This window comes from Patagioenas fasciata, chromosome 3, assembly GCF_037038585.1.
Source record: "Patagioenas fasciata isolate bPatFas1 chromosome 3, bPatFas1.hap1, whole genome shotgun sequence".
In the NCBI taxonomy this organism is placed as follows: domain Eukaryota; kingdom Metazoa; phylum Chordata; class Aves; order Columbiformes; family Columbidae; genus Patagioenas; species Patagioenas fasciata.
Window position 1 is genome coordinate 44,979,265 of NC_092522.1, and position 19,337 is coordinate 44,998,601.

The 19,337-nt window shown below is 35.9% G+C and overlaps 1 protein-coding gene across 2 annotated transcripts in view; it reads right to left on the reverse strand.

The window, feature by feature from the left end:
- FMN2 (formin 2) overlaps positions 1 to 19,337 on the reverse strand; it is a 158,520-nt gene that overhangs the window by 7,718 nt on the left and 131,465 nt on the right. The window contains exons 16-17 of one of the 2 annotated variants that reach the window (XR_011738305.1): positions 12,305 to 12,359; positions 10,690 to 10,839 (exon numbers count right to left, since the gene is read on the reverse strand). Coding sequence is in view for 1 of the 2 variants with exons in the window: in XM_065835906.2 (XP_065691978.2) it covers positions 10,690 to 10,839 (150 nt within the window). In the remaining variant the exon portion in view is untranslated. The remainder of the gene's footprint in view (positions 1 to 10,689; positions 10,840 to 12,304; positions 12,360 to 19,337) is intronic. The other variant, XM_065835906.2, reaches the window with a different exon arrangement.

Sequence of the window (19,337 nt, forward strand, 5' to 3'; positions counted from 1 at the left end):
GTTTGAGCAAGGTGGGTGTTCCCCAGTTCCCAAGCATTGCGACCCTCAGCCAAAGGCTAGCACGTGTACAGACTGATTTGTTGTTCTGAAGATCTGGTTTTACTTAAATTATTTAGTTCTAACAGGACTAACGTTTTCTGTCAAAGAGGCTGTTCAGCCATTTTATAAGACTATTGCTCTCAAGTGAACCAAACACTCAGAAGCAGGACAGATCCTCAAGGTATGATCTGAGAGTGGGTAAGATGTAGATGCCAAGGGACATGGTGCACTCCTGACGAAGCCAGGTGGTACCGTTAACTTGGTAACTGTGATGGCACTTATTTGCAAGCTTACAGTGTGCTAAGCTGCTTTGCTAGACTGATGCTCAAACTATCTCACTTTGTACTTTCCAACTGCTTCTCAAACTCTCTTTCAGTAAACTGACTTTGGTTCATTTGCTATCAACCCCTGCCCCATCTCATGTCAATTCTGGCTATAAAGTGAGCATACCAGTTTGACATGAAATATAACATTGACTGCATTACTTTTAGCAACTTTTGCCTGTTACTTCTTTTCCCAAATAATTTTTCAATTTTGTCTTAATAAGAACAGAATCCTATAAAAACTAGTCTTCTTAGCCTAGATAGTCACAGAGTTACTTAACTCTCACTGTAACAATCTGAAGAGCAGAGGTATTAACAGCAGTGGGCTCAATATCAGGCCCAGGGCTGGTTATATAAATACTTAAGAAGAGTGTTCATAACTTGAATCTGGACAAATATATAGGATCTCCTTAAACATTAAATTTTGCTACAGTGTTGCCTGCATTATTTCAGAAAGCATATACTTTCAAACAGCCCTAACAATAAGAAAACACGTAAGGAATGTACAACAGTGGGCAATCCATTGATCGGTTTTAAAAAAAAATAAATCTACAAATGAATGGTCAGTCACAGAGGCTAAGAATTAAGGTCTCAAAATCTGCTATTTAATAAGATTCAGAAAGTCAAATAATTATGACCTGTAAGAAAGGAAGTGGTTTCCTATTTCCATAATAATAAAAACCCTTCTCCAGCACTTTTGCTGCCTTCTACCTCATATTTATTGTGAAACAAACATATACGAACTCTGATTAAATTTAAAGCCAGTCTGCAAGATGAATAAGCAAGTTACACTTTGGCACGCACACAGGAAAAAGAAACCAGACATCTGTACAAACCCAAAAGACAGAGTATCTTTATCTACCTTCTAGACCAAGAGCCAGCCTGGCCACAACCTTATCAAGGCTTAGAGACTTTCTGTCATCATTCAATCCATTGGGGGCGAGCCACTTTCCTGCCACTAAACATTAATAATTTTGTCTGAAGTATCTGTGGCAGACAGATTCATTTCCTACTGGCTCCATCTAGGCTTGGTAGCCTTTCACTTCACTAGCGAGCACTGCTACATGACAAATGTAAGCACAGTGAGAAGGCTGGAAGGTTATACGCCTCAGATAGTAAAGCTGCTCACAAAACTTCCACGATAAACTCAGACACTACTTTTACAGTTTGACTGTATAGTTCATGAAACACAAAAGACATTTTTCTGTAGATATTCTGTATTTTTTAACATAAAACAAAGCTCAGACCAATACTCTTTATAACACTAAATGCTTGTAATCAGAGAAATTAAAGGGGTGTTGCAAAAATGTTTTATGTAAGCTTGTCTGAGTTTGAGATATCTTATTGATAATAACAATAGTACCTTTACAAATAAAAACAAATTTTAAAATCCTCAGCAAAAATATCAAGTGCCAGACAAATTTAAGACTTCATGATCAGAAAACTTTAAAACTCTTCCTTTGGAAACTTTTCAAGGACAATGTGCCTATGTTGCCTATATTTTATTCTTTGACCCAGTTACTGAAATACTGAAGTCATTTGTGCTAAGGAGTTTCTCTTTAGCAAAAGAAAAAAAAAAAAAAAACAACAAAAAAAACCCAACCAACAAAAAAACCCACAAACCAAACCAAAACAACAACACCACCACCACCTAAGCCAAATCAACCAACCAATCACCAGCAACAACAAAAAGGAAAATTACAATTCCTGACATAAAAGCAGAACAAAAAATGTAGAGCTTTTACTTTCACACCAATAGGGTTGAGGTGAGGACATAGATATGATTCAGTAACTGAATGCAAAGACTTTATACAGATAAGAAGCACACTGTAGTGTACCTGGTCCCATCAAACTGACTGATGAAACCTAGCCTCTACCTGCCAACAAAGAGATTATTAGACTATCTTGACATCCCTGCCATGGTTACTTCAAGGGCCATGAGGCAGCCAATGGATAGCTGAAATACACAGTGATTAATCATACTTTGGCTCAGAGGACCAAGGACAAATAGATTAAAATGTTTTAAACTGTCCACTTAACACAGAGAGTAAACCGTACCAGGATCCTGAACAAGATCTCTCCTCTGTCAACAGTGTAGAGTAGACTTTGGAGAATATATTTCAGATTTTCTTTAGTGTAGATCATGTCAAATGGACCTAAAATAAGGCTTCGAGGCCAACTGAAGTTGAGGCCAACTGGATGAAAGTAAGATCCCTCCATTTGCACAGTCTTACTGTACTCCACAATGCACGTCAAAATATTCTGAAATAATTTCAATTTAGAAGTATTCCATTTCACTCAGTCCTATCTAGCAATCATATTATTGGTGATCTAGGGGTTCTGCTTTTATCTGTGCAGAGATACACAGATTTCCATAAGTACAAAAAAGTATATTGTGTTGAAACATAAGATGACAACTTTAGCATTAAAGAAAATTTCATCTTGAAAATGATGATGTAAAAAATAAAACTTTTAAGGATGGCTATGATTCTAATGAAATGCAAATGTTCATATGCCCACTTAAATACATTTCCTGACTTCTGCCATCTTGTCAAAGTACCCAGTATTTCAGGCCATACCTGCTACTTTCACGCAAGATGGAAATCACTTTCCTACAGACTTTGCCCATAAAAATTTAGATCGCTCTAAGAAAAGATAGTTATCACCTTCCATTGTTTTTCTTGGAACTGAAGCCAGGTTGTTTTCAAAGAAGCTGGCTGCATTCTGGGCTATGTGGTTAGGAAATTCAACAGGAAATGATAAGGGAATGGAACAAGACTGGAGGTGAGGTAAAACTGGTAACATAATCAGCAAGCAAAAGAAAGAAAACTCATAAGTGAATGGGAATATGAAACTTTGCTGTAAAACATTTTAAAGCAGCAGATGAGGTAAAAAAAGGAAAAAATGCAAGGTGTAAAAAAGAATGAGAAAAGTCTTGGTGAACAGACTTCATGGAGAAGGAGGTTGACTTAAATAGGATATGGAGACATACCCTGCACAGATGAGTTGCTACCTTTGCTATATTGGGGCTACTATGTTGGATAATTGATAGCTACAAGATTAGCAGTAGAAGCAAAGATGAGAATTGACTAAATAGAAGAGATCACTGAAAAGCAAAGAAAAAAAGTCAGGTGGAGAGCCACAGAACTAGAGATATCCAGTGCAGGAGATGGGAAAATAAGAAGCCTCCAGCTTTGCTGCATCAGGTAAAAATATTCAAAAGTTCTAATGTAATGACTCAAATGTAATTATATGACTCAAAATGACTGCAGACACAGTGAGACTCTTCCCAAAAATGTAAAAAAACCCACTGATGTTAGACTGCTCCCTGTACTCATGTCATAAAACATGCACACAGACATATGCTTAAACTTAATGGACGTTGTCATTATTATGCCAACTCCATGCACTCATTTGGCAAACTCCCAGTAACCAAGGAATCTAACATCTTCAGTAGTTCAGGATCAGTCTGGGTTACAGTGGATTTGAAGTCTTTGCAAGTGTCTCAAACTTTAAGGGTCTAACATGTTAAGGAGAAATGCTGCTCATTTAGAAAATATTGCATCTTATTGCACCTCAAATGCCAATGTAATCACTTTGAGAACGAAAACATTTCACAAGCATAGAAAGTGTAACACCTCTTGTCAATAATTCTGTATAAATATTTTTTTGTGATATAATTTTTTTCACTGATATGCAAATATCTGTTGAGTATGTTGGGCTGATTTTTATTATAGGCAAGTGTTATTCTTTTTTCAAGGAACAGGAAAGGGTTAAAAAAACTGAAAAGATCACTATATAGTAGGAATCATGGTATTCCATCTCACTAACATCGTACCTGTCACATCAAACCTGACATTACAACCATGAAAACAGACTGCAACTTCATTATGAGATGACTGCTATCTATCTCCTATCTACACACACCAGGATGTAACGTGACGTGCCAGCATGAAACAACACCATCACCAGGTAAATAAAGATGAGACTGCTGAAATGCACTTCTGCTGTTCATGTGGGCACATTCTGAAATCTGGCCTCATGTCACAAAAATTAAGAAAAATCATAGATTTCAAATTATTTTTTTACTGGATTCTTTACTTTGTTCAAGTTTACTATTTGTATGCACCAGCTGCTTTACAGTTGCATATGGAAATATTTGTTCCTGCCTTACAAAACACAGTATTACTTAAAAATGTTAAACTAAGGTATTTAAAATTTCTACCAAAGAACCAGATTGAGAAAATTATGTCCAAATGCTTTTATTTTTTCACAAATTTCTCCCTCAAAGGCAATGCAAAAAATGAAAGTTACTGCTTTCCTCTCCCAATCAAAAAATTCTAGTGTTTTCATTGAAAAAAAAGGATTAATTGCTGAAGATGCACAAGGAAGAAAAAGAAAAGAAAAAAAAAAAATAGTACTGAAATATTGAGCAATCTCTCTCAGCTGGACAGCAAACTGTCTCTTTGTGAGGCATGGCCTCAAAGGCCTGTTCCCAGCTTCTGAATCTTTGGTGTGTTTAGACTTCTTTTAAGTAGATTTTCCAATGCCTGTAACAGTATGTTCTGTTCAGAAAGCTATTTTATTCAAGTTAATAGTTTGAAATTCTCTCAAAAACTGAAGATCCTTTTAATTACTCAGTTCAAAGTCACATAAAGTACATTCTGTTTTGAAATGTTTCTATAACCACGAGTTGTAAAACCAAGCATACCAGCATGCAACTCAGCTGATTAGAGAGCAATAAAGACATTGAGATTAAAGCTCCCAAGTCAGAAAATGTATCTACCTGTAAAAACTTACTAATGTAACACTTGCAGCTTTCAGTAGGCATTACAACAGCATGCCAAGCAAAATGTGACCCCACTAAACATACTCCACATTTTCATCCTTTCCCTTTCATGCTGCCCCTCCATCTACGTTTATCTTCTCTTTACCTCCATCTCCACATTTCTTTGCAAATGCATATTCCCACATCCCCCAAGTTCTCACTCTCAAGTCTGACTCACTGGTTCCTATTATAAGCGTTAACAAAATATCCTTTAAATTACTCTAAGAGGACGTTGCTCATGCCATGGGATTTAATGCCCTACTCTGCAAGCAGAAGTGGCAGCTTACCAGTACACTCCTTACTGTGCAACGTACAGATATCCAATGCCAGATTTAAATTGCTCAACAGCAAGTTTTAAATCATCCTGCCGAGAAGTCTGTAGGGAGACATACCAGTCTTTCTGCAGAGGGAGATCAATGAGCTGTGGAGACATGCTGGCCAGGAATCTCCCTTTCATCTAGATATACACAGTGTGACACACCAGGTGCCAGTTTAACTGCTATTCTTACGGGAACGGGCAACTTTTACATTTGAGACACAAGTGCATGGTTTTGAGTTTATAGATTATTTTTAATGTGTCAAAGATTTATCGTGGGAGTTAAAGGGTTGAATAAAGTCAGCCAAAAGAAATTCTTAAGCTTAGTGTTATGCAAGATATCTGGGACTTACAGAATTTTACCATCATGTTGATCCTGCTTATGAACTGTGCTCTGTTGGCATCCCTGACACAGGGAGTCTCTGTTCAGTGACATGCCTTTACATAAAGGCAAGGGCCACACGAGCTTATGAGCAATATATACCTTATGTACACACTTACAGGACACTGATATCTGTCCTTTTATTTCTTGCCCTGGCCCCTTCACCGCCACTCTGCTGTCTAGAAATACAACTTTCCCCTGTTTTAGGTAAATCTTTGCAAGGTTGCACAGGCCCTCTGGAACAGCAAGCAATCTGAAGAAATGGAAACATGTCCAGAGCTGGAGTGGACAAACGAGTGCCAGTGCCTCACTTGCACCCAGAAAAACGGAAAGTGGAACTGAGGCCCTGCAAATACATTTCTGTCCTGTCATTGACCCATTTCCAGTAACATCTGAATAGACATCTATGGCCTAATGATACTGGTATTAAACTTTCAGAGCAATGGAACTTTTCTTTGATCCCATTTCTTTTAAACTTAAAAATACTTAAAGGATTGACTGGTTTTTGTTACTGTAATGAGCCAGGATGTATTTCATGGTGATAAAGAAAACTTCAAGTTCTAGTCCTACAGATGGAACATTGCTGTCCATGCTAATATAAGCTTTTCTGATTAATAATTGTATTTTAGCTACCAGGAACTTTCCAGCTCCATATTTGATTGCCATACCCAGCAGGTGCTTAACTGTCTAGGACAGATTATCTTTTCCTAGTTACTAGGAAAGTCTGGGCAGCAGTTGTGTAGGCCTTTGCTGGATGTCAAGAAAAATAAAAATAATTCTTGCTCTCACAGAAGTGCTAGATTGGAATAGTGCATTTAAAATTGAACATCTCTACCTCAGAAATTTAAAGAAACCAGCTGTTGAATAAAAGCAGAGATTCATGAGTAAAGAGTTAATATATTTACAGGTCAGTTTGTATGAGGCTCCTGCTCTCATTACGGAAGAAAAAAACAGCATTTGAAGATTTGTGGCATGATCCTCTAAGAGCTTTTCTAAAAAGTTGAGACTTTTGCATATCTGTCACTGCAGCTGTGCATTATCTGACAATATGTATTCAGAGAGCAACACAAATCTTACCACATTCAGCAACTGAAATGCATATATAGATAATGAGCATGTTGAACAAGGAAGTTCACAAGGTTCAAAATCTTTTTTTTTTTTTTTTTTTTCCAAACAACACCGAAAAATAATTAGGGAAAGCTCTTCTTGAATTTCTTACTGATCACAAGCTATATTGGCTGATAGCTTTCAAGAGGTTTCAAAGTTCACATGGAGAGCGTGCCAGTGACACATTTAATATACAATGAAAGGACACTACCTACAACATTTAAAAACTTTAAACATGCAACTTTAGTGCTTTTTTTTTTTTTTAAGTTACTTAATCAGAAAGAAGTTGTATTACTTGGACATTTTTCAGTTAAAAGGATACATCTTTAGGATAGACATAGCATCAGAAATTTCAACCTCCACAAATTATATCTGAGAACTTTCTGAATAACCGAGGTAACAATCTCTATTGGAATGCCCCAGTTAGCCTGGAGTGCAGTGTGACCACAAAAAGTAGTACTGTTCAGAGAACCTTTTGGCAGACCTATGCTTTCACTGTAATTTTCAGGTGCATTTTTTTAATTGCTACTGTATTTAACAGTTTATCATGCATAATCTTCTCTACAGCTGGTATTTTCCAGTTCTGCTTTATTTCAAGTGAGAGAACTGAGTGAAAGTAGTAAAAAACTTCAGAAAAATTAATACATTTTTAACCTTGCCCCATTTCTCTTCATTTTTTTTTCTCATCTTCTGGTAAGGAAATATGAAGTCTGACACTTCAGTGTTTATCTTTTGCATATAAATGCTTGGCAAACCAATATACAAGTTGAAATGCCAAGTGAAAAGTGTTTAAAATAAGAACTGGCTGACTGCTTTCTTTAAAACATACACTTTTAATCTATCAGTAACAAAAAGTAGTACCACCTTAGGAAATACCATCTATGAAAAGCTTTTGGGTAAATTATTGTAAAACAGTGTGACTCACATTTGCAGAGACTAAATAAGGCACACTTTCTATTAACAAGTAATTCCTTTCCATACACAGTCCATATGGAAACTGGGATATAAAATACTCTAAAAACATTGGCCACAGAATAAAAGTGTATTAAATTAAAGTGGAGGAGGAAGAGGCAAAAAAAACCCAAAACCAACCCAGGTGTGAGAAAGAAAGATGATCAAACTAAAAAAGAAAAGGAAATAAAGTTATACATTTTATAAATAATGATAATAATTAAAATACATTTCATGAGGTAGCAACCTGGTAAATAATCCATCACAGGTGGCACACTGCAATACTTCAAAAAAAGTCTCACTGTATCCATCACTTTGGTGCCAATGAAAAACTACAGAAATATACTTTGACCATTAATGTTGTAGCCTGCTCCTCAACTTTGGAAGAAAAAACCTTCAAGAACATGAACTAAAGAGTAAAATCTAGTTTCTTGAAGTAAATATTTCTATTTTGGTGGCAATACCCAGATTTCCGATTTCTGTCACCTACAGTTTGGTCGATCTAGGTTAAGATTTTGAAAACCATTGTATTGTACATTCTTACACCTTTGGGCAACACTTAGTTTTCAATCAAGATTTTTCTCCTTTGACTTTTCAATATCAAGACACCTTCACATCATAGCATCTTGTCTTTCACTAAGAAAAGTGGAAATGTAAAATAAAAAAAAAAAAAGTCTAAAGAGCAACTTCAGATACCAGGTTGAACTATGACTGGAGGCAAAATATTTTCCATGTAAAGGTTTTGCTAAGACAGCTGTTTTACCAAAGAAGATCCTTCATTTGGGGCAAAATAATTTATTTTACTTAGAAAATCGTTACTCTTACTGCTAATTTGGGCAAAGTATTTTAATTCCTAAAAGGCAATGAAGAGAGCTTGAATTTGCCAGATCTGAAACAGCACCATGCCAAAGTTTTCTGAGAGGTAAGCACAAATCAAGATATCAAAGGTTTCCAAAGTCTAAACCCTGCCTCAGCTGAACAACCAAAATCTATGAAGAGGAAGATTTAAACTTGATGAGACGAGTCAAAATTAAAAATTCAAAACAAAAATCTATCTGTGATTGCCAGGATGGATCATTTTCAGTCTTAACCTCAGTGACATCCTGGGCTGCAGTTACCTGGGAAATTCTGAGTCTGGGTTTGGGTCTCTCTGTTGTGCTTCCCTATGATTCTTCCAGTTTCTTTTCCCACTGTCCTTTTTCTTCCCTGTCATTTCCTGCACCTTGAGGCTAAAAACACCCTTGTCCTAGAAGGGAGCAGCTAGCAGCCACATTTTTTCTCTTCTTAGCATACTCATACATAGAACTGGAAGTGAATTAAATGTATCACAATACCACTGTTCTCTTAAGCTTTAGATGTATTAATAAAATAGGAGGAAGAGGTTTTTTCCTTATTTAGTTAATGTCTTTTAAAGAAAAATACTTTGCAGCAAGAACCCTCTGGAGGGTTTTTGTTTGTTTGATTTTAGAAAAATAGCTTAGTATTTTGGAAAGGAAAGGACTTTTTTCTTAAATCATATTCTATAAAAAATACAAGGTGAAATTAACCTGTATTAAGTTGACAGCTAAATCCCTGTAAAGGAAACCAAATTTAGCATTTAACTGTCAGCTCAATTCCAGAAAGATATACTTAATTACATAAAATCAAGTCAGACAGTTAGTAAAGTGAAATAGATCCCCAGAGAGCTGCTGTACTGTGATAACATTTGCACCACACTCCTGCAATAGGAGCAGAATCCATGTTTCTTACCTGTGAGACTGCTTCAAAATGTATCCACTCACACTGAACATATATGGTATACAAGACACTGATCATATAGCTGCCTAAGAAGAGTTTTCAATGAGTTCCTAAGCCAGCAATCTGATATCTGTGACAATTGCATAGGGTGAGTACTCTTAAAAAGAGGCTTGTTCTTGTCAAGTTACTTAAACACGGACTTATATCAATCGCTTAATGAACATATAGCTTCCATCCTGTTAATGTTAAGATTCGGAAGTACCTTCATTATCTGTATACCAAGGTCACTCAAGTTGCTAACAGATGTAGGATTATACAACTGTGTCTGCAGTTTTCATGTTTGTATTGGTTTGATTTGTTCTTGTATGGCATGTATTACTTTTTAAACAACTGATTAATTCTTGGCATTTTCATAAACAAAGGGTGACCACAATGCAATATCTGCATGCAGATGAAAGCAAACTTCATAGCTCTTCTAATACATGTACCAGACAGTATGGGCAATTTTTCAAAATTTTTATTTCATTTCTTTATGCCACATATACCACATGTGCTCATGTCCATGGGCTGTGATTTGCAATATGGTTCAGTCTGAGTCTTTTCTTACCATGGGGTCAAATTGACTTTTCCTTCTGTCTTCCCGCTTACCTTCCTTTTTCCCAGCTTCATTGGACAAATATTTATGATATGTCATGTCTTGATACCTTGTTTTCACTAAATATGCTAATCAGAAAACTGTAATAAACTTTCAGACCTGAAACAAGTCTCCGATTTCTTGGATTCAGAGTGGCACAGTAGTTACATGCTCTACCAAAAATATCATTCAGGTTTGATATTAATGTCCCATTTGAAAATTATGAAGGTTACATATTTTTTAAAAGTCTATTAAAAAAATGAGAAAACTTCAATAGGTTGTGTGCTAATGAAGTGAGGCTGATTGCTTTCTGTGTGATTGCTCCCAATAACATCCTCTGAGAAAAGCCTTTGAACAAACAAACAAATGTACCTTTCTTGAAGAATAAGTTTGTTTTCCTTCTTCCAGAAGTCTTTGAAATCAGAACTGAATTCATGCCAAATGCTGAAGAAAGAATGTGGGGACACCTCCTTCTCTCCCATTTTTGGTTTCATACAGAAATAGGCTGCAGTTTCCAAAAAGCTGTCAAAGAAAACAACAATGGCAAATGTTTCAGCACCCATTGATGCAGATTTTTTTTCCCCCTTAGTTAAAATAAAATAATAAAAAAACATAACAGTTGTGAGCTCTTCATATAGCAATAGATACATGATATGACTTTTTAGCAAAGTTGGGAGCTGGTATTTATCATAGGTTCTGTTTTTGACCGAAGTATTTTCCATTTCAAAAGCTAAAATCAACACACTGTCCAAAGCGCTGGAAATCCAGACATCCACACCTGCCCATATTCTGCTTTTCTGTCATGTTTTAAAATATTTTCAAAACACAGAGTCAAAGCTTATAAAGGACTGCACACATAGATGCGTAACATTCTGTTATATCTATACTATGACACAATAGGGTAGATAGCTTAGGTTGAAGCCTACGCAAATGTTGAAACTCAAACCTGCTGTGTACTAAACAAAGGATGCAACAGAATACCAGGCTAGAAGCAACTGTGCTAGAAAACAGGTGCTCATCATGGCTATCAGAAGATCTGACAACCCCTTCTGAGCACAGCAAAAGTAAAGTAGCATATTAAACGTAAAAGCTACACCTAAAGTAAGAACTTCTGCTGAAATGGCAAGGACGCATTTTGAACACTGAGTGAAGGCTGTAACTGTATTAAATTTAACAAATTTCTGAATTTCAACTGCTGCTATTTTATTTCAAATTTAAAAATATGTAGGAATGTTATAGGAAGCTACAGAAGAATTAGTTCAAAAACTGCTTGATTAACTAGTATTCCATTTTGGTTTTTGCCTTAATATTTTGTAAATACTTGAGGTTTTAAGAACATTTTTCTCATCTGAAGTTCAACATGGAAGCCTCTGGATAGTTGTTTTCTTTAAATGAAAAATTCTATGGAAAGCTGTTTCTTGAAATATAATTGTAGATGCTCTGCTCACCGATCTATTACTCCCCATTGACCTCGACGATAGTTTTCTATGAAACACACATCACAGTGTTAATCACTTTAATTATGTGAAAAAATGCAATTCCAATTAAATGGACGGAAATATAATTTCAGTCACAGAAGTTGTACCTTAATTCATGGACTATTGTAACTGGAGATTGAGAGCTTTCACAGTTGTTATAATTTAAACGGTTTAATGGTGACAATAATATACAAAGATTCAACCACTGAGAAGGGTTAATCTCACGAAGTCTCTATGAAACTGTTTGTCCTAGTTCTCAAAACTCAATACATCAGTTGTTGTCCTCAACATGAAAAATGTCTACATAAATTATCCTATTTCTGAATAAAAAAGCCTAGCGCTAAAAAAGTTGTCATCAGTTTACGCGTGTTTTCTTCTTAGTTCCTAATCCATTTTTCCATCTGCTGATGCAAAATGAAGCTGTTGAGCAACAAAGATGCAGCACAAATAAAGGACAAAAATATAGTCTCTTTCTAACCCAGTGTGTTGACATTCAAATGTCAACTTACCTGAGTGTGCAACTTCTTCATCTCTCTCACAGTTTGCCTACCATGGCACTCTGTTCTGTAAATCAGTTTATGGTTAGTAAATAAAATGTCTTATAGAATGTCTTTTTTTTTTTTTTTTTTTTTTTGTGGCTGGGTTTTGTCATGTTTTTTCAAGTGATTTATAGGTGAATGATACTACTGATTAAACTAAAAAAACCCCAGTTTTACTTATTTGCATATTCCTCACAGATTAATACTGGGGAAAATATTTATTATCTATCCTTTGGTCTCACATAATCACTCAAAAAGAATATCCCTGACATTGTCAATCAGCTGTACTATGTTTTAAATCTTTTGCCTACTTTTACATGTTTTCAAGTTCTTGCAAGAGTGCTTACTTATCAGGGAGATCTTTTGGTTTTCTTCCCAGCCCCTTTCCTCAGACTTATAGCTCTGGAGCTGGCTAGTGGGGAAATCATATAAAAGGCTTGTTTGATTTTTCAGAATGACCTAGCAATATTTTTGAAGGAACATGAAGAATACAGGACAAGAGAGAAATCTGGAGGCATCAGCTGAGTCAGTGGCTTATTTTTAAGGAAACTCTTTGGATGAAGGTCATTAATGATTTACAGAACATAGAAACAATAGAAATTCAAATAAGAAACATTGTTCTGAGAAACATGTCTTCAAACCATTCTACAAGTGACAATAATGTGACAAGAATTTGATAGTGAATTGCCATCCTAAATAACACTTTTAAATATGAGGTAACAAGCTAGAATTCCCTCACAGGAAAACATCCCAAGAAATAGCAAGACTAGACAAAATGGAATCCATACTGTACAGGAGAATGCTCAAAAAAAAATTATTAACAGCATGAACATTTATTGGAGATGCAAAGGTTTCCATTACTCTTCTATTATTCCAACTATCCTTTGGGAGCAAAAGAAGATAGCCAATGTCTTTGTCTTTTCCTCTGGTGACTGAAAAAAAAAAAAAAATCTTCGAGAACAACTTGTATAACTAGTACAACCTTACACATGCATACAGATGTGTCTACCAGCTATAACTTAATTTCCAGGTTTATAGAGAGAAGAGAAATGCTCAGCCAGGTTGCTTGCCTCCCTGGCAGTTACTTTGGGAGGTAAGGGAAATAAGCTGTTTGTGAAATGTGAAACAGCAGCAGCATACCAGGTTGTCATTGTTAATATGTCACACCTTTCTAATGACTGGTAACAATGCTCAAGACATCAGCTGCAACACAGTAAGACTTCAAGGCACAAATCTCCATGAATCAAGTATTTCTTCTATATGTACAGATCAAACAGTCAAGACAGTTACCATATTTTTTTCAACCAGAGAGGTCTCCCCTTATTTAGCAGTTAAGTCTCTCAGAGTACATTTCGAAGACATATGGAAACCTGCTTGCTATACATTTGATTCTGTCACTTTTGTAGTACAAGACAAAGTGGCATAACTCACACATGAAACACAAAGCAAATAAAGTGAATCCACATGCATCAAATAATAAAACACACACAGCAATAAATCTTCTGTATTACCATGCTCTATCTGATTTGGAAATGTTTATGTATGACAAACTAGACATATCTCAAAGCTGACTCCAGGAGGGGACACACCTTTTAGATACAAAGAGAAATTTGGGTGATACTGCCATAATCCCAAGACTAGATATCATCCTTTCAGATTTCATCGAGGCAGCAAGTACCTTTTCTCTGGGGCAGCCCATGCAAATTTTCCTGTTGGTCCTTCAGCAGACTTTGAAACAAAACATCTACAAATATCATTGATACTGTTCCTGACTATATGTACAGGCACACAGACATTTTGAGTCAAATAAGGGACTAAAGTTCACGAGGCTGTTGTTCCTATAACCAAATTCTGCATCATACAGCCTTAGGAAACTCATCCGACCACTGAATTTCATTCCACCTATCTGCAAAATGCAACATTTATTACCAAACAGGTATTGCAAATCTTGTTTAGTGTCCATTTCTCAACTGAAAAGGTTGTCTGTACTCTTAGCAAGTGTCTCTAAAAAGAATGTGCATTAGAGAAGAGATAGCAGTCATGGAAGAGGGAAAGGAGGGCATGTGAGTTATTTTCAGGGATTAAAAAAGGTAAAGAAGGTCGCTGGCTTTGGTTCAAACAGCCTGACTTTTCAAGTATGATTAAAAATAAGGGAGTGATGTTCACACCACTGTCTTATCCTCACATGGCAGAAGCCAGAATTCTTTTAAACAGATTTCAGACTGGGTTTCATATCACTCTTGCTGTCCCTAAAGGAGAATTAAATAACATGAAATCTCTCAAAATAATGGCAGAGTTGCTCAACCCTGACAACTAAGTAAGGAAATAAGATCAAGAAAGATGGTTAGTTCTTTTTCTCCTTTTTTTTTTTTTTTTTTTTTTAATCTTCTAATTTCCTTCATTCAAGTGTTTGTGTAATTCAGAAAAAATACTGCATACTAAGACAACCGAACTCACAGCTTACTCAAATCTGGAAATCTGATGAATGAATCATTGGACTTTTCTGTGTGCTCCCTTGTGTACAACTATGAGACTATGGTAAATGATTTTTCTATTTGGAGAGGGAATAAAGGAATGAATGCACTAACAGCCAAACTGAATTTAATCACATGAGAAAAAAAGAAGCCATTCACATAGCTAATGGCTCATTGACAGCATTTCTAGCTAATAGATCTGATCCATTAGGAATATTTTAAGAGCAGTTATGGATTATTCAATTTTTTTTTCCATTCCATTCTGAAGCCAGTTAGCAAGCTGTTGCAGACAATGATTCCAATTCATGTCTGCTGTGTGCAATGCATTGACCAGTTTATAAATATGTACAACATATATTTGTATGCAAGCATGAATGTATGTGAATATATGCAGTGAGTCAAGCAAAAAGAGAGGGAGAGGCAACAGAGCAGCTGGCAACTACAAAAAATACTACTTCTGCTCAAAAAAAAAAAGGCAATAAGGAGGCAAATCAACAACACAACAATACTAAGCAATGGATAGCAGTCATTTCATGTCAGCATCATTTGATCAGCCTTCCATGGCCAAATAAATAGCAAAGTAACCATAGGTACCAATGTGCCCTGCCTGACCTTTTTGAGAAATAATGAACACATGCAGAAACACTCATGCACGTGGTTTCCACATACAGCAAAACAAATCACCTGCAAGAATAAAGGTTTGTTCAATATGGATTTAGAAGCAGAAAAAATGTTTCTCCAGTTCTGCAGGGGAGATTCTGTACTGTTTAACAGATTGTACGTTTTGCTTGAAGTTCAAACCTGGATATTCTTGACTATTTGGGTTTGGTTTTATAAATTGTTAAGCGTCACCTCTGTATGTACATTTGAGATGAAGAACAGGTAGTCTTACTCATGGTACAGCAGCTGTGCTTCAGGAGCAGTTCTGAGTCAGGCAGGAGCTGTTAAGGTCCATTTTAGTTTGATTAAAGTCGCAAGGAAAATTTAGAAATTAACACAATCTACCAAAAGTGTTGTGGTTTAACCCAAGCTAGCAATACAGCCACAACAGCTGCTCACTCACTCCTTCCCCCACCCCACCAGCAGGGGAGAGAATCAAAAGAGAAGGGAGAAACTTGGATTGAGATAAACAGTTTAATAAAATAACAAAATACTAATACACTACTAGTAAATAAATATATATTAAATAGAAATAAAATATATTCAAGGCAATTCCTCACAAGCTCTGTCCACAACTGAGCAGCCAGTCCCAGCAAGCCACACCTGGTTCCAAAGATCATCCCAGAGAGACAGCAGAAGAGAAAAGGAAAAAGACAGAAAAGCCTAGAGGTCTCTACAGGATGGCAAAAGGCCAAGCTAAATGTCCCTACTGAACTCCCCCAGCTTGATTGCAAGAGTAAGCAAGAGAAAGAAGAGCAAACCGGAAGGTCCCAACTCCCCTTAAATAGTTAGCATGACGCTAATGAGATGGAATACTCTTATTGATCAATCTGGATGTCAGTCAAGCTCTGCCACATCTCTGCCCCCACTTCCTCGCTGCCTCACACCTCTGGGCAGAGTGCTCAGAATGTCCTTGCCTCTCAGATGAGAGCAATTAACATCCCAACACAGAGTTAATGTTTTTATCTCTTGTTCTCAAACTAAGTCCACATAATGAGCATGTTAGCTATGAAAAGAAAGGTTTCTAACTGCATGAAGAAAATTAACCCATTTTCAGTCAAACCAGCACAAAAAGAAATTATGTAAAAAGTGGGAAAAAAAAAATATATGTGCCTCTTACTACTTTAAACCTGATGTAAATTATAGTTACAGGTAATCTGGGTTAGCAGGCCTATAGGCCTGTTCAGAGTGCTGATCCTGAATTGATAACTACATAGGAAAGATGAGCACAGTTTCTAGGTAACAGTACTTGCTTCCTGGAAAGGCTAACCGTATGAACTGCCATATTCATTCTTGTTTTATACAGAGGAAAAGACTTTGTATGTATTTTCCTTGTGTTTTCAACATCTGAAAGCGTTAACAAGAGTTAGTCTTAGGACAGAATACCAAACAGGTCAACAAAGTCACACAAAATTATATAAAATTACACAGAACCAGCATCCTGGTTAATGAGATAACACAAGACTGTGAGGAAATTTATTATGCACAACATCCCAAAAAGCCTCTAATTTTCTATTGACATATTTTGTTGAAACTCCTCTCTGTTCTACAATTTGATATCACTTTCTTCACCTTTGATTTTCAAATATCATTGCCTCTTCTCAATGCTTTCCCCTGCCCTGCGTAATTAGAAGCTAGAAAACATAAAAAATAAACATAAGTTAATCTAAAATGTCTAGTACTTAAATGCTGGTAGGAAATTCATTGGGTTACTTCCCTCCCTCCCCTTTTATTTTTTGTTTTTAAGGAAGAAAAGTATCTTTATTACGTTAAAAAAATAATAATTAAATAAAAAATAATAATATGCCAGCTCAAGTCAGCTGCCAGAATTCTTAATCTCCTATTTCATTCGCCAATCTATATTGTGTAACTACAGATTTTGTAATATTCTTCCCTAGAAAACAAAGGTCTCAAGAGATTTTTTTTTCCTTTCCTCTAAAAAAAACCTGCCAAAGATTTGCAATGTTTTGAATCCTAAGTCATGTCCCTCATCTGTAGTCCCTTGCCTTCTATAAATTCATATTAAACAGAAAAGTGTTTTATTGCTTAATCAAGTCTTTTACAGCTTAATCAACAAAAAATAAAAATCACTCTATCTTTGAGGTCCCATTATTTCCCTACAGGAAACGCCCAACATGAAGAACAGGGAATTATCTTTTGACTGGCCAGTCTGCCTTGCTCACGAGAATTTTGACACTGCTCCAACACTAGTAATGCTTTACAGCTTTAATTTTCATCGACAATGATCAATATTATCCATTGTGCACATTGATTAGTAGCACAAATGCACAATTTAGATATTTTTGCTTTATACCTTGGTCTCTGACAATTGTAACAGGCTACTCAGAGAAAAAAGCAAAGATTTTTTAGCGGGGCTTTTCTAATGTATTTGTAATTTGCATGTGCTTTCTCTTTTCATTTTAAAAAGACTATTTTAAAGTGGTTTAAACTTTCTCTCAAAAACTTGGTTTGAGGTATTTACAACTCCCTAGATGTGTTGGTGTTAGCTGCAATCCACTGTAATCTGCATGCTTAGCATAAATGTGTATGTTCTCTTCCTCAGATTTTAATGTTTTTAATTTTATGTTAGTGTGGATGTCATGTCCATGTATCCCAGCTAAACTGTTATGTAGACACATGGATAGCTCTGTGCTAAACTGGGCCTATATAATACAATATGAACATGTGTAAAACAATGTCATGTAATTGTGTGCACGAGAAAGACAGGCCCAGTAACATATCCAAGAGAAAACTATTTTTTCTCTCAAAAAGACTAACGTATGAGCTTCAAACATATTAAATGACACTCAGTCAGTTGAATTTGAAGAAATAATAGGGTGCCAGTAGACACAGGATACAGTGGTAGAATGAATTTCAACAGCAGTGATCTGACATGCAAGCTGCCAGCCTCAGCGCTGTAAGAAACATCAAAATGCCTCATGTTGAAGCCCAACTTGTCTCCATATGTTTCTATTAACACACCTCATCCACACTGTCTAATTCAACAGAGGTCTTCTGAACAATCATTATTACTTAAAGGGGTTATAATTACATATGAATGTAATGTAACTGTTGTGTACTAAATATTGCATTAAAAGTTTTATTATATTTTCTCAGTTTATCCATGTCAACCTCAGACTTGTAATCTGCCTGCTCCCATGGTATGGCTCACTTTTATAACTGAAATTCATGCACGGTCAAGGTTGGAGTTATATAAAAAAATAAGAAGTAATTTGCCCTAAACCTAGAGCAGATTATTTAGACATCTAGACAGAAAGCACACAGATCCTTTGCCAGATTTCATGTATGTATAATATTAACTCACAGTCTGAGAATACAATCTAGCATAGATTAAATTTTATACATGTGCATTTACAGAAACACACTCTAAAAATAACAAGTGAAATGAATATCCAGGTCTGTTTGGGAGTATTGTCATGTGCTCATTCTATTTTGGTGCTAAGTTAAACTTAGGTTTCAGCTTCTATTCTTTGAAAATCGTAGAATAAAATTGCTTTGAAATACTTGGGTATTATAGAATCTCGTAACATTTTAAATGTTTTGTGATGCTGTTTCATCTTAACCTTTTGGGGTTGCTCTGAAGAACATTCTTACTTAATTCAACAAACAAGAGCTCTCTCCTTAACATGCATGAACACAGGATTCCCTACAATCATCAAAAGCCAGCACAAGTGTGAACAGAAGAAATCCAGCCTTTGGAGAACACAAAAATGTTCATGGGGGCTTTCATATTCTTAGAGTCAATTACAACAAAATTGGAATTGATAGAGAGATTGTAGTAAATAACTGTATTACTTTGGATATGCAAAGCATCAATACACAGCTAAGCAAAGCTAAATAAACCATCC